The sequence below is a fragment of the Columba livia genome, chromosome 11 (genome assembly GCF_036013475.1).
Source record: "Columba livia isolate bColLiv1 breed racing homer chromosome 11, bColLiv1.pat.W.v2, whole genome shotgun sequence".
Lineage (NCBI taxonomy): Eukaryota > Metazoa > Chordata > Aves > Columbiformes > Columbidae > Columba > Columba livia.
Window position 1 is genome coordinate 19,537,174 of NC_088612.1, and position 15,411 is coordinate 19,552,584.

The following is a 15,411-nucleotide window of genomic DNA, read 5'->3' on the forward strand; positions in this document are numbered from 1 at the left end:
TGGCGGACTCCATTTCCCAGGGTGCACCGCGCGGCCGGCTAGGACTTCCGCTTCCGGTGAGCCGCAGGGATGTCGGTGGAGCGGAGCTGAGGGGCGGCGGGAGCGGGGCCGGGGGCCGGGACCCCTCCCTGGGCGTTGTCCACCTTCCTCCCCACCTTCCTCCCCTCTGCTCCGCCGCCGCCGTGCTGGGAAACGGGGGTTTCGGGGGCTGTGCGTGCCTGGAGAACCGGGCCGGGCCTTGCTCTTGATTCGGCCGAGTGTGGAGGCCGGCTGGGCCGTTCCTGCCCCCCTGGTAACTTCAGGTGTGGCTGAACACCGAGGTAGGAACCTAAAAGCGTGGCTGTGTGTTGACTGACCCTCCTGGTAGTTTCACGTGTGCTGCCCAGCAAAGCCTTACCCCATGAATTTATAAGGTTTTATCGTTTGCTTGGGGGAGAATCTCACTTTGGTTTGTTTTCCTCCTTTTCCAGAACTTTGTGACCCTTGGCCCCATTCGGTGAGAAGGCTGCGATGTCCCTGCCCGAATGGCACATCGCCGTGAAGCTGGCAGATCAGCCGCTGGCCCCCAAATCCATCCTGCGTTTGCCGCAGACGGAGCTGGGCGAGTGCCCGCTGGGTGGGTGCAGCATCTCCTACCTCAAGCAGCTCATCACTGGGAAACTGCAGGAGTCCGTCCCGGACCCCGAACTCATCGGTAGGTGTTGGCAGGGTCCTTGTCCAGGTCCTGACACTCGGGGCCACCCTTGTCCTGTGTGACATGCATCCTGCTGTCAGTGACTTGGGGCTGGTGGGGAGATTTGGCACTACCCCGGTGTGGGGCCTCAGGGCTTTGCTCCAGGGACTCTCCTGTGCTGCAGCAGTCTTAGTACCTCGTGATTTGGATAGTTTGTTCCATGTTTGGAGATTCCAGGACTCCTGTGGCGTCAGTGCCCTTGTTAAGATGTGTTTTGACTTGCTAACCCAAATGTGTCCTTGTGAGGGCTCTTACGAGAACCGTGTGAGAGGTCCTAACAAAGGAGGTGGCAAAGTCACGTTTTGAGAATGTCAGCTTTGTGTTTTCCTCCCTGAACCTCAGCTGTGTGATTTCCTGGTGCTCTGGAGTTGCTGTGCTGCTGAGCAGATGAGGCAGCTCCATATGTGGAACAATAACCCCCAGGCAGCCTCACTTAAAGACCACAGACCCTTTCTGAATGTGCTGCAGATATTTATCTTTAGCCGTTTCTCTCTCCCAGACCTGATCTACTGCGGCCGTAAGCTGAGGGACGACCAGACGCTGGATTTTTATGGCATCCAGTCTGGCTCCACTGTTCATGTCCTGCGCAAGTCCTGGCCTGAACCTGATCAGAAGCCAGGTGAGGAGAAGAAGGGGTTCTCCTGGGGATGTGTTCAACAGAGAGTCTCTTGTGAGCAAGGAACTTTGTCTCGAGGAGGCTGATGTGAGGTTTGGAGCAGCAACTGGTGGGTGTGTTTGTGTGGGAGTGCTCCACCTCTTACAGCAGCAAATGAGCATTATGTTTTTGTGCTGATGTGAGAGTTAAGGAATGAGTGATGTAATGTGGAAAGCAAAAATTCTTTCCTTAATTGGCTGTGACCCATTTTTAGTGTGTTGCCAGAGAATCGGGGACAAAGCAATCGGTTACTCAGCTGGAGGGATGAGTAGGCATGTGTGTGTTCCTTCTCTGCCTGCCTGTAGGTTAAGATGGGTTAGCTTAGAGTTGTTACTTTACTACAGATCCTTTTGTACACGTAGGGGAATATAGCTGTGTGTTTTTATACGTCTGGAACCTGAGAGTGCGGTTCCTTGTTAAGCCGTGGTGACTGTACCGAGACATTCACAATTGTTAGTCCGTGTCCTTCCTCTCTGGCTCTGTCAAATCCAGGTTAATTAAAGAATTGCCACCGCTATTGCAGCATGGAACTCCCAGTGGCATGTAAAACAGTTACTAAAGCTGCAAAAGGGAGAACTGTGTTTTGTTCTGTTATTTTACTCTCCTGCAGAGCCCGTGGATAAGGTGGCAGCAGTACGGGAGTTCCGAGTCCTTCACACCGCCCTGCACAGCAGTCCTGCCTACAGAGACGCAGTGAGTGCAGCGTCACGCTGTGATGTGGGGGTGTCTTTTGTCTGTCCCGTCTCTGTAAAGAGAGGCCCTGAGCAGAGCCGCGTTGTTGTGATGCTGCTGATCTGCTCCTGTTTTCTCCGGCAGGTCTTCAAAATGCTGGGGAACAAGGAGTCGCTGGATCAGATCATTGTAGCTACTCCTGGCCTCAGCAGCGACCCTGTGGCTTTGGGTGAGTCCAGAGGATCTGAGGGAAGCCAAATAAAGGTAGTCAGTGTTTAATTCATGACACAGGGAAGGGACAAGTCCCCTTCTCTGGAGAAAGTGTCTTTTTTTCTGCTTTTGTGGAGCAGAAGAGCACACACTTGTTCAGGTGTCGGCATTGTACCCTGTTGGTAGCACAGCGGGGAACAGATGCTTTCTTGCTGCTGCAGAATGTCACAAAACTATTCATTAAATCTAGCGCGCTCATTCTGGACTGGGAAGTCCCTGGCCTTTTGGGCACATAGCTACAAGAAAGGTGGAATATGGGATGAGTCCCGGCCTGGCTGGAGTGAGCCGGGTGCCACGTTTGGTCCTGCCTGTAACACGGAGCACGAGCCTGTGGGGTCTGCTGAGAAAGCCCCAAACCTTGGGTGTGAGGCTGTGACTGAGAGTCTCTCCAGAAAGATGTAAAAGGCTTCAGAGAGAACAATAATAGAGTATTTCTGGTGTTTGCTAGTGACTCAGTTCCTGGAAAACAATTAATTATTTTCGTTTCTCCCATGGTTTTTGTTTGACTGGCTCTTGTTTCTCGCATCCTGTCTTTTACTCATCGTGTTTCCTGGTCCTTCCCAGGAGTCCTGCAGGACAAGGATCTCTTCTCAGTGTTTGCAGACCCCAACATGCTGGACACGTAAGTTCACACAAGCTGGTGCAGTGACTAAGCGATGCTTTTGTTGCATTCTACATTGTGTAAGACCACTTCTCTCAGAGTGGGAGAGAGACTTCTGCTTCTGCCTGTCAGTACAGATACACCAGGCCAGAGATTCAGAGTCAGACTTTTCTTTCTGAGCAGCAGGAAGGAGAGAACTGGTACTTCGATACTAAGCTCCGCTGCTGGGTTAGGCCAAAGGATGTTTGTTTGGTGGGAGACAGGGCCATAATTACATCCGGATCGTGGGTTCAAATCCCAATCTGGTTGCTCACGGCAGAGAGTTGCTCCCATGAGAGCATACGGGAGACATATAGATTGGGAGGGTAAACATGGAATCTTCAGGAAGCCCCAGTTTCTACACCTGTGTAGAACAAGGTTTTACTGGACAACCAAAGGCAGCGTCTGAGCTGGTGGTGGCTCTGCCATTCCCGCTATAAATTCTTTGCCAGAATTGAGCCTCTTATTTGTTTAGTTGCCCTGTGTATATGTTCATTCTTCCGCTCTGTCTCTCCAGGCTAATCCCAGCCCACCCCGCGCTTGTCAACGCCATTGTCCTGGTTCTGCACTCGGTGGCTGGCAGCACCCCACTCCCCGCCCCGGAGACGTCCTCCCGGGGCATGTCCTCTGGCTCCTACCGCGACATGCCGGGTACGTTCAGCCGCACAGAGGAGCGGGGAACCTGCAGAGATGATGTGCTGCAGGATTTGCAGACAAACCGGTGCATTAGCTGGGGCTGAGAATGGCTTTGTGGCCAAGGACTCCACGGGATTCTCATCCCGTTGTCTAAATTCCTGCCAGCACCCAGTTTTATGTGTATCTTGGTCCTTTTTTCTGTTGCAGGTGGCTTTCTGTTTGAAGGTCTCTCTGATGATGAAGATGACTTCCACCAGGTAAGTGGCCAGATTGGGTGGAACAGCTGGTTTGGACTTGAAATAGGGTTTAACTTGTAATTAAGATTTTCTCATGAATGGCCCAAGCTGCTTTGGCTCCTGGGGGTGTTGCAGAGACAAGCATTGATCATGATGTGCGTGAATGCTGTTTGTGTTTGGATTTTCTTGAGTGCCGAGGTAGGATCATAACTGAACAACGCAGAAGCTCAACACAGAGCAGCACTTGGCCTCAGAGTAAACACCTTCATAGTCAAATTGATGCAGAGCCGGAGTTGTGCACAAATGAGTGTAGGTGAGAAGCCTGAGAGTGTTGTTCCCTGCCCTTCTGTAATGTAGGGAGATTTTCCTCTCATTTGTAGTAAGAAATTACGTGCTTGGGCAAAAAAAAGTGCCTGCCAACAGGTAATTGTTTTGTTATAGGCTAATACCATTTTGGTTTTAAGCTGATGAGTGATATATTAAAAGGGTTTACTGCCAGTTTCCAAAGCTTTGTAAAAGCCGAGTTTGTGGAAAAAGCACATCCCATTCTGTTGTGTTTCTGCACAAGTTTCAAGTGTTGTTCATCCCTGGGGATCCATTTCCTACAAATGAGCCAGATTTTACTGGGACATGGACACCAACATGGAGCCAGATTTTACTGGGACGTGGACACCAATGTCAGAGGTGGTTTCCTTTTTGATTTCCACGCAGAGCACAAGATCTACGCCGTCCAGCAGCACTCCTGGTTCCCGCCCGGCTTCTCTTGGCTATGCTGGGGCTGCTGGACCCCGACCGATCACCCAGAGTGAGCTGGCAACGGCACTGGCGCTGGCGAGCACCCCAGAGAGCAGCTCCCACACACCCACCCCTGGCACCCAGGTATAACAGAACAGCAGCAGCTGGGGAGCTCCTGGGCCAGAAAACCAACGCTTGAGCGAGCACAAGTCCTGCTCAGATCTGGGGGCCCTCGCTGGTTTATTTTCTTGTGGGTTCTTCTCCATATGGCTTGGGGAAGCAGGATAGTAGGGGTACAGCTGGCTCCAGTTCCTGTGTCAAATGTTCTCCTGATCCACATGCGACTTCTTCCCTCCTAGGGCCACTCTTCTGGGACCTCCCCAATGTCATCCAGTGTCCAGTCAGGGACACCCATCACCAATGACCTCTTCAGCCAGGCCTTACAACATGCCCTGCAGGCCTCAGGGCAGCCCAGCCTGCAGGTGGGTGCCTCAGCCTCTTCTGGAGCCCGGGGAAGCCCTGGGGTGAAGGTGGTTCCTCCAGCTGTATCCTAGATGTGGTGTCCAGTCCTGGGTGGAAGTGGGAGGGGTGGATTTGGGGGATCTGCAGCAAGACTTTGAGCTTTCCAGATCTATTTGTGTGCTTAGCATTGTACTTGTGAGCTAGGGACAGTTGGGAGAATCCAGCGTGGAAGAGAAGGCTTTTTGGTTTCTGTTCTTACCCTTTGCTCTGTTTCCTCTCTGCAGAGCCAGTGGCAACCACAGCTTCAGCAGCTGCGAGACATGGGCATCCACGATGATGAACTAAGTCTCCGGGCCCTGCAAGCCACCGGAGGGGACATTCAGGCAGCCCTGGAGCTCATCTTTGCTGGTGGGGCTCCCTAGCTTTTTGGGCTGGACTGGTGAGTTGCACTGAGGCAGCTGTGACATTCCTGGGTCTGGGACTTGTTCCTGAAACTCTTCTCAGCGTGGAGCAGTTGGGGTGGCTGCTCCTTTCCTTGCAGGCGGGCAGTGTTTGAGAGCATGGACTGTGCAGCTCCTCCAGCTCCAGGTACCTCTCTCCAGCCTCCTTCTTCTGGCTACCAGAGATGAGACCTCAGAACTGTGTCCAGCATGGAGAAAGGGCTGGCTCTGTGTGTTGGAGAGCTGTGGCATCTACGGTTCTGCCGTCTTAGATCTGCCGACATGTTCTCCTGCCTGTTGTTTCATTCCTGCCCACCTGACATGCCTCAGTCCAGCTCGTTTCACTGTTGTGGTCTCCCTGTGTTTGACTGGATTAAATGGGTTGTGTTCACTTGCCTGTTGTTTGGGTTGTGATCTGTCCTGGGTTGTGCTCCTTGAGTGAAGGAAACCGGAGAAAATGCTTTGCCTGTTGTAGGATGGTAGTTATTTCAGCAGAGGGCACTCTCTATTAGTCAGGAGAGCAGCGTTTGGGCTGCAGCTGACCTGCACAGCCGTCCTGCCATGAGTTAGGCCAAGACTAAAGAACTATTTATGCTACAGATATTCTCCAAGAAGGTGCTGCAGAGAAATATCATGTCTTAGCAGAAACCTTATTTGTTCTCGGTTGTGTTGGGCAAGGCTGGTAGAGTCCTGCAGGCTGAGAACAAGGGTACAGGTGCAGGAGCTCATGGCCACCACAAGGTGACAGTAAAGTGAAAAATGACAAGCACAAGGGTTGAGGCAGTGCTAGAGAGTGTGAGGTACTGACAAATGATTTGTGAGAATTGTCTTGTCTGTGACACAGATCAGTCCAGCTGCAGTAAATATTTTCCAAAGTATCTTTTAATCCTGGGTGCCACCTTCGAAGTGCCGAAGACCTGAGCTGCAAAGACAATTAAAGGCGTTTGCCTGTAATTACAGTCAATGGGAGCTGAGAGGAGCCAGAACCAGAGCTGGGCTTGGCTTCACTCCATCGAGATTAACGAGGCATGAAAATGGGAGCTGGCTTGTCTGAACTGCCAACGTGCGTTAGCAGGGAAGCTAAGAGCAGAAAATGCTTTCCTACCTTCAGGTTGCCCGGGCTCCCCTCTTAATTCCTTTCCAAGCTCCAGGATCGCTGGCTGATACAATCTCAACCAAATGCTGAATTGTTCTCTCTGGGGTCGCCCCTTGACTGATCGACTTTAATCCTGTCGAGAGGATTAAGTCTCTCAGGAGGGACGAGCTGTTTTTGTTTTTCAATATGTAGGAGATAAGATGTGATGGACATTAGGGGCTTTTCCTGACTCGACACACCCTTCCGGGTAACTGCCCTCATTATCTGCTTCGGAAACCCAGTCCAGATGATGGCTGTGATTTTTATGGATGAAAACTGATTAATTTTTTCCTATCGCTGGTGCCTTCATTCTTTGCTGGGGCAGTAGACAACATATGCAGAGCATCCTCCCCTCCCTGCTGTGAGCTCTCAATCCTCCCAGGCTGAGGATTAGCTGTATCACAGCTGCTGCCCAAAGCTGGAAAGCGTTTGCAGGCTCTCCCAGAGCTTTCTCAGCGCCAGCAGGACTTGCGTGGGGACCAGGACCACTAGTTTGCTTTGTTGTACCATGTCAGTTCTCAGCTTAGGCCAGCTTGGGGCCCTTGGTGTCCCAAAACGGTATTTCTATGCTATCCTGATACTGCTCTTATAGTTTGATTACTTTGACCCGTATTTTGTATTAAATATTTTCTTATAAAGGCTATTTCTGCTTCTGTGTCCCTAGACAACTGTGAATTGCCTGGATGTTTTCTATGGAAAGAACTCTTTTTCCTGATTTCTTTCCCAAATTGCATTGCTTGGCTTGGAGCACCACATCAGACACATTCTCTGCCTGAACTGGCTACAGCAGAGGAGAACTTGGCACCGATGCTGTTCACGATGCGCCTGATGCGTTCGCTTCGCTTCCCCCGTCTCGCCTGCCTAGAATAGACGTGCTCAGCAACCAGGCAAATTTAGAGATGCAGGGATGGGAAGAGAGATGGAGGAGGAAGGGAAACTTTCCTGCAGGAGCTCAAAGGGACTTAAAACTGGCTCTGCAGCTGCTTCTTGCTCGAAGGAGCAAGTTGCGATGCCTGTTCCCTGTGGTCCATCCTTGGTGCCCCTGCCCTGACACCTTCCCCTCCTCCTCACTATGTCCAAGTTCATGTTAGAGGCGCATCTGTACGTGTTGGGTCTCAAATTATCTGTGTCCTGTATCCTTTGCGTGCTGGGAGGTGCTGGGCTGGCCCGTTGGCAGAGGTGGAGGTCAGGCCGCGGTTCCCTAACGTAAGCGCTTTCAGGAGGGGCTTTCTGGCTCTGACATCAAAGAGAAACTTCTTTGGTTCAGTTCCCTCTTTGCCAGGAGCAGAGCTGACAAGGGAAGCGCTGACAGCGGGTGTTTCCAGGGCTGGTAGTAGCAGCTGTTTGTCCTCCTGTGTTTTCAGTAAATCTTATTATTTGTGCTGGTGCTTGACCATCAATGCTGGTGGCACCTGCAGAGGCTGGCACTTTGGCTGGGATCCATGCTTCTCACTCTATGTGCTCTTCTTCTCTATTTCGAGCACTTTGTTTGCTTTATCACCGTTTCTGCCATGTCTCTTTTTGCTGACGACAGTCCTGAGCTCACTGTCTCCATGAGGAGCAAAGTGCTGTTGTGGGGTGCTGACTTGCCAGCAAAAGGGTCAAATGGAGGCAGAGCAGAATCCCCCAGGCTTCATGTCCCAATGGCTTTTGCGGTACCTCACCCTGCGTAACCGCCCGTCTCGTGTCTTCCTCTGCTTCCACAATGACGGTTGAGCCTTCCCCTGTGTGAAGCGAATGCAACCAGCAAGATCTATCCCTGGAAAAAACACGTTGGTGTTTGAGGTATTAACTGTTTACGTGCAAACTCAGTCTCCCTGTTGTGGTTTGTTGGATCAGATGCTGAACAGCCAAACTTTCAAGCTCTTCAGTCTTGATTTCTGGATACAAATGATTACTGTTGGAGAGGTTTTCCCCCCTCAGCCTCTCACACGTTTCAGAATAAATGTTTCTTCCTTGCTCCCCCAGCCAAACAGGGGCTTTGTGTGTGTCCCTTGCTTGCAGGACCCTGGCACAGGAACCAATTCCCCACTTGGACAAGGTAGCAGAGCACCTTAAACTCTTGTTGTTGTTTTGTCCAGCTCCATCCACAAACAAACGTGCAGGACCTGGTGGGATTTCCTTGGCAATAATGCAATCTTGTTCTTTCTCAGGCAAACTTGCCAGGAAGAAGGAAAGAGTTTTACCGATGCTGGGACAACTGATCAGGAATAAGGTGAGAGCCCAAGCATGAGGGCAAGTGATACAGGGCAGCTTCCCAGCAGCTGTGTCCTGTGGGACTTGGTCCCCTTCCTAGCACAAATCAACATTTTTCTTTAGAAATGATGAAAGGGGAGCTCTGTGACTATAGCCATCAAAGCAGCCTTTGTACAGCCAATGCGAGCTGGAGAGCAGCACAATAAACCAGCGCAGTTTTAAGGCAACTTGACTCTATTTTAACTTGGTGAAAGCAGAAATGTTCTGACAATGTCACACCATGAAGATATTTCTATTGCCTACTTTTTTGTTTTATATTTATAGTATTCTAATATTTATACATCACAGTGGTTATGAATAACCCTTTGATTTATGGTAGTACCTGTAGTTCTGGTTTTGCCCTACAAGGATGCTTGAGTTTAAGAATATTGTAAGCAAAAGGCAAGTTGAGAGGGAAGAAGATAAACATCCCCTTGATAAATCCTTTGAAGTCAATACAATGGCTGAGCTACTGGCTTTGAACACAAAGCTTCCTGACTCTAGTCCTCTTGAACTGAGCCTGGGAACTTTGAACAGAACGAAACAAAAAATCCTAATGGTCTTAAGGTGAGACAAGGGATTTTGGGGAGCATTTCTGACCACAGATTCTCTCCCTAGCTGAGTTCTGGGTGTTCCAGGCTTCCAGCAAGCAGAAGGGTTGTCCCAATATCACTTGGAAGCTTTTATATTTCCCCCCCTTACCGCTGAAATAAATACTGTGCTGATTTAAGAGTATGGTCAACTCAACTTTAGGTGTTGAGTTTGAGGGAGATGCTGGGGAGCTCTGGGTGTCCACTCCAGGGGTGATAAAAGCATCAAATGGGTTCTGAGGATGAGAGTCAGAGTCTCCTGTCCTCTTCCAGTGGTCATAACATCCTGCAGAAAAAATGAAGAACAAGAGAAAATCCATCTCTATTAGATTCTTTTTTTCTTTTCCCCAGCATCCAGTGGTCTGAGGCTTAGGGATTTTTAGGGCTAGAAATCAGGTGTTAGTAGTTAACGGACCCCTCAGGACTCTTTGTCTTTGAACACAGATAAACTTTAGTGAGGAGTGAAACCCCAGCGAGGAGTCCTGTGGTTTAAGGTCTGTGACCCACAAGAGCCTTGAGCAGCTGCAAGGAGATGAGGTGCAGCCGTGGGACTGTGGCACAGGTAACTTGTGGGCTTGTCACATTCCAAAGAGGGGGTGATGGTGCCTGACGTTTCATTTTTGGGTACCTGGGGTTGCTGTGGCCACTGAAGCAGCAACAGGCGACAAGGACAGCTATGGGAGTCAGGTAGAAAATTGTCACTTAATCTGGCTAAAGCAGAAAGGGTCGCTGGTGACAGCAGATCTCTGTAACCCTTCAGTGTGCTGCCAGCCCCCAGAGCAGGCCCCAAACTGTTTACTTCTGTGTTATTTGGGTTGTGTAGGGCCCTGTTCCAGGGAAGGAGTGCTGACCATCCTGTCTCTGCAGGATTCCTTTCTGAGGTGTAGCTCCTGGCATTAAATGCTTTGAGCTCAAAGGATCCTCACTTGCATGTGACTTAATTATTCCATGGATCCTACCAGCTGGTGTCTGGTCCGTTTTTTCTTCTTCCACCTCATTTTTTGTAATTATTATTCTTTTCCTCTCCTCCCAAAAGCCTGTGACCTGGTTGCTTATGGTTTCCTGCAGTTGCTTTCCTAAACAAGCTGTGTGGGAGCGATTGGAACATATAATAGTCAGGAAGCCTGTATAAGGAAGGGCAGATGAGAGGCAGGAAGAAAGAGGAGCTCTTCCCTGCCCAGGCCAGGGTCTCTTGAAAGAGTTTTGACAAGTCATGGCGGGGGGGAAAATCAGTCAAACGGTCCAGCACGCGGGGAGATCCTGAGCTGTTCCCATTCTCCTGCTGGAAGACATGGCAAGATTCCCAAGTCTGGCAGAAAGAAAAAACCAATGCATCTGTGGTGCTGAGCCTTTGTGTCACCAGGCAGACATGGAGTTTAGAGCCAAGGACAGTGGGGAACTGCAGACACTTATGGTCTGCGTCATTTGGCCCAGGGCTGGCTAGCAGGGGCCAAAATAAGGAGGAGAAGGAGATAGACCACTACTTAGATGACTGCCTTCCTGGCGAGACAGATAGCGCTGTGGAAGTACTTGAACGCTACAAGGACAACTTAATCTTTAAAATAGTTTACTTTCCTGGGCAGCCTCCACTTAATCTTGCGTGTCTGGCCAGCTTGGAAGAGATTCTGTTGGCGTTTTTCCCAGCAGCAGTTCAAAGTGGCTTCTTGGGGTCCAGGTGCCTTGCTTTGGTTCCCCAGAGAAAAACATGGACTTAAATTGCAACTCAGTAGAGCTAATCAGGGAGACTTTTATGCTTGTTTATGGGCAGATATGGGAATTGGTGATGCAGAGGATGCTGCTTTGCCCACTGCTGAGATGCTACTATTCCTGCAGGAGAGTGATGCTGCCCTGAAACCCGGGCCCTGCCGGGAAGCAGAGGAGCACAGCGGTCAAGAAAAGAAACGCTGGGAGTTTCAGGTAAGCGAAACACAGCCCGGCCTGCTGTGCCACGGTGGGAAGTCAGAGCTGACACGCTGTACGGCGTTAATATATCAATATGCTGCTCTCATGGTGGGCGTATGGTGGAGTGATCTTGACAAAGCAACTTAATTCTGTCCTTTCTGGTTTTAACTTTCTTTTAGTTGGGAAGGACGCTGCATCGGGTTTTATTTACTCTTCCTAAAGCCTTTCAGCATCACTGTTCGAGGGATGTGCATGCTCTTGGCAGTCTGTGTCACCAGTGGGCATCTGTTTTACCTCCTTTCTTGCTCCATCAGTGAGTTCTCACTGAATTGCTCTCAATAGTGCTGCTCATTAATGTGATGAGTGTCCACGTGAAATGCATTTGCCAATCAAATGGGCGTTTGAGGCCATCTAGATGAGCCGAGTTTGTGGCTGGTCTTGGGGCAGGACCTCTGGAAGCTTCTGGGATCAGCGAAAGGTGTCGTGAAGCTCTGGTGTGGGGGGTTCTGCCTGGGGTGAGCCCCAGGGGTTTCCTCAGCAGCAGAGGGGAAAGCACAGAAGAACGGGAGTCCCAGCGAGGAGTTGAGCATGAGACTGCTCTGGCACAGCCTTCTTTTGGTAAGTCAAAGGCATTGATCTACTAGAACAAGATGTTCTGGGGCACATGGTTCCTTCTCAACTTCCTTGAGGCATTTTTAAAGCCCTGGGAGTGGCATTGAGCACAATGAGGACTTTTGAGCCCGTTAGTGGATGGTTGTGGTTTCGGTAGCGCTCTGTGAGGAATGCGAGTTGAAGATTTGTGTACTGCGAGCAGGATGCAGCAGTTTGCTGATAAACAATCCGTTTGTACTTGTTCCCACCTCACTCTGTCATCTGAGGACTCAAAGACCTGCTGGTCAGTGCCAAAAGAAACGATGAGTGGGATTTAGCTTTTTTCCCCTCTCAAAGTTCATTCCTATGAGTCTACTTGCTCCCAAAGGTGAAGCGCGAGGGGTAAGAAATCGAAGCTCTGGTCTTCTAAATCTCAATAATGCTCATTTATACTCGTGTCCCAGCCTTGTGACACGTAATGAATAACATTCTAACATACCTGCTCTTCTCTAATGAAAAAATGCCAACTGAAACGGGAGGTTTCATTATAGGCTGCCTGGGCCACAAACATTCAAGCAGTCTGTCTCCTCTGCAGTGATGAATAAAACTGTTCCTCTTCGGGGAAATCTGCGTTATTATGGTTTTTACCAGATACTTGGGTGAAGCTGCTTTCTGATTCATGTTGGAATGGAGCAGCGTGATCTGGAAATACTGCACTGGAGCAGTTTTGATACTTGAGTGAAGCAGACGATAACCTGTGTAGGAGGAGGGGGGGGGGGGCTAAATGTTGGGGGTGTGCCTGGAATTTGAATCTCTTGTGTGCTCACTCCTTGGACGCAGGGGAGGATGTGGCATGTGGCTGAGTGGGTCTTGAGCAAACAAATACTTCTGCAGAAGTGCTTGCTTGACCTGGGTGCCTATGTACTTAATGCAGGATGGGCTTCTGGCTGGATTTGTGGCACTGCTGTGTTCAGCACTCTGCAGACTAGTACAGGGTTGGAACAACCTTGAAATCAGCTCTAGTCTCCCCCAAAGCGGACGAGCCGGGCTGTTCCTTGATCCAACATGTGCGGCATTGCGCTGTGCCGCTTTGTGCGTCCGTGGAACAGCCCTGCTTGTGGGGGGGTTATTTGCCCGTGTGGGGGGGTTATATCGCACGGTGTGGGTCGTGCCACTCCCTAGATCTTGCCTGTGTGCAGAATCCACTTTCCCAAGGTCGTCCTGTGCAGTGACGTGATGTTTTGCAGCCCGGCTGATGGCTCACGCTGCTGCCCAAAGGAGCTTGTGGGGCGGAAAAAGGACACTGAGGGGAGCTGTAGCTTCTGGAGGGAGCAAAGGCATTTGGGTGAATGCTCTATTTTAATGAAGACCGTTCATTTAAAGAGTTGAAACACATGTTTTGGGTGGGATGCTTGTGTATGCTTGCCTGTTCCACCTCTACCACTTTTTCCTCCCCCACTGCAGGCTTCTTTGAGCTGGTGTGCGGAGATCTTGCACGGCTTTGCGTTTGATTGATACGCACCAAGACACGTCCTGAATCTCTTGCTTAGCAAAAGATGCTACAGCATCATTCTGAATCCAGGACCACAACACAGTTGTGTTCATGGGGTGGCTCAGCTCATGGTCCAAGAGATGGGGAGCGTATCGTGTGTTGAAGTAGAAAGAACCCCGAGCTGAACAATTCCAAACTCCTGGGGGAGTTTGAAGCTGAATTTTCCACATGGCAGCATTGTTTTTAGCTGAAAGTGGAAAAAAAACCTAAAAGCCAACCATGCAGAATGCCCAGCTGTGTTAGTTAGGGGTAAGGAAAAGGGAAAAGCAAAGGATTTACTGTTCTAATAAGGCAGCAACTCTCCTCATTCATCTCTGATCAGAACCCTTCTGTGTTTCCAGTTGGCAACTTTGTCAAGAGTTGGAGTTAAAAGCCAGTTTCCCAGCTCGCCAGCTGCGTCATGTCATAAAAGGCAATGCAGATAATAGCGTATGCAACTCATCGTGTAGCCCAAATTTAGGGTGAATGCAAAATGCTAAGTCCCTGTGTTAATTAAGAAACCTGCATGGGTCGTGTGGCTTAGACTGTTGATTTACAAACGACATTTCTTTTTCACTCATGACTGTGTTAAAGAGTCTTAGTGAATTAGATGTTTTTCAGGACGGCTGCTCTGCAAGAAAACAAAAGATAACAAGGTTTAGCAGCTCTGGGAGCAGGGGGGCAGCAGGGAAGTACAGCCGCTTCTGCGGGGTGAACAGGCAGTTGTTTTGAGGCGAGCAGTGATACAAAATGGTTCAAGACTGGGAATCACCATGTCCAAAAACGAGAAACCAGAGATGATCTGTATGTTATCACACAGTAATTACCCAAGCAGATATTTGGTTAAAGAAAAAGATGAAACCCCGTGCTTAGAGCCGGTGGGAAATTCCCGTGGGTCCTTAAAATTCACCATTAGCCAGCTCATTAATTTTTTTTTGCTTCCTCCAAAATGCCCCCTTTGCCCTGCCGCTGCTCATCTCCTCCAGGAGCAGGTCTAGCTTCAATGCCGACTTTAAAGAGCGCAGCTGCGTCTCTCATCCTTGCGAGTTCCCCGTGGGGCTCTCCTATTCTGGTCACGTCCGACCTCACTTTCCTCGCACGTAATGCCACCTTCTTCTCGTTAACAAACCTCCCGGCGCTTCACAGAAACCATCAGCCCTTCCTGGCCCTCTGGATGGGGAATGAGGAGGTTTGGTAAAGCAAAGTGACTTTCCGGAGGTTGCGCCGCAGCCCTCTGTCCCTTCGGAGGATGTTCATGTCACAATGCTAGAGCGGGATCTCAGGGAAGGGAGTGTTTCTTCACCCCAGCTCCGATGGATTTTCCGCCCGTGTTCTGGGATCTCATTCGTTCCCACGCTCACACCCACAACTACCATGGGTGCTTTTTCAGCTGGCAAGGGGGTTGTGTAACTGGGATAAGAGGCACAGCTGAGTCGCCGTCATCTCTGTTTGTCTTGTAACCCTGCTGGCTTGTAATGACTGAATCTCATCTCGGCAGTGTTTTATTTCACTATGAGTTGCCCTTGGCTATTATCTGATTGCAGCACTAGCAGGAAGAGGGCTGGCACACAGGATACACCGCATCCTTCCAACGGCAGAGCGAAGTCTTCTATCGACGAGCTGCTCCTGCCGCCTCTATCCAAGCACGGCTCTATGGCCTCGACACATCCCTTTATTTGAGCAGCTGGGAGCGGCATCCTTTGTTATCGCTCTCTGCGCCCTTGGTCTGCTGTTCCATCTTACACATACCTATTTTTATTCTTATTTCAGTAATTTCAACCTTAATATTCCTCTAATGACGCTCTGTGATAAGTTGACTGCGAGGCTTGGGTCAGCCGCAGCTTGAGAAAAACCATCAGGCTCCCACCTTTCCTTTACAGGAGAAAGGGAAGAAAAAAAGGAGGATCGCAGCCCCAGCAAAAGTGCAGGTACCAAATAATAAATGAGT

General features: G+C 50.1%; 2 protein-coding genes across 11 annotated transcripts in view; both read left to right on the forward strand.

Annotated features, from left to right (window-relative positions):
• On the forward strand, window positions 1-9,960 carry UBL7 (ubiquitin like 7). 5 transcript variants are annotated; one of them, XR_010475474.1, is made up of 13 exons: window positions 41-320; window positions 471-694; window positions 1,233-1,352; window positions 1,999-2,081; window positions 2,205-2,289; window positions 2,895-2,952; window positions 3,488-3,621; window positions 3,814-3,863; window positions 4,554-4,721; window positions 4,937-5,059; window positions 5,324-5,478; window positions 8,768-8,829; window positions 9,884-9,960. XR_010475474.1 is itself a non-coding variant. In XM_065077097.1 (12 exons), exons 2-11 carry the CDS (start codon window positions 511-513, stop codon window positions 5,459-5,461), a joined length of 1,143 nt encoding a protein of 380 aa, XP_064933169.1. In that variant the 5' UTR covers window positions 1-56; window positions 471-510; the 3' UTR covers window positions 5,462-5,478; window positions 7,279-8,587. The 5 variants fall into 5 exon arrangements, 4 of the variants coding, with proteins under 4 accessions (XP_064933169.1, XP_064933167.1, XP_064933166.1 ...); XM_065077097.1 differs by lacking the exons at window positions 8,768-8,829; window positions 9,884-9,960 and adding an exon at window positions 7,279-8,587 and having other exon boundaries at window positions 1-56; XM_065077096.1 differs by lacking the exons at window positions 8,768-8,829; window positions 9,884-9,960 and adding an exon at window positions 7,279-8,587.
• The window catches only part of SEMA7A (semaphorin 7A (JohnMiltonHagen blood group)), a 26,639-nt gene continuing 21,128 nt past the window's right edge, over window positions 9,901-15,411 (forward strand). For 2 of the 6 annotated variants that reach the window (XM_065077082.1, XM_065077083.1), the window contains exons 1-2: window positions 9,913-10,001; window positions 11,273-11,356. The gene's annotated coding sequence lies outside the window, so the exon portion shown is untranslated. Of the gene's footprint in view, window positions 10,002-11,272; window positions 11,357-12,752; window positions 15,392-15,411 lie in introns of those variants that run through there. The other 4 variants (XM_065077081.1, XM_065077080.1, XM_021280260.2 and 1 more) reach the window with 3 other exon arrangements.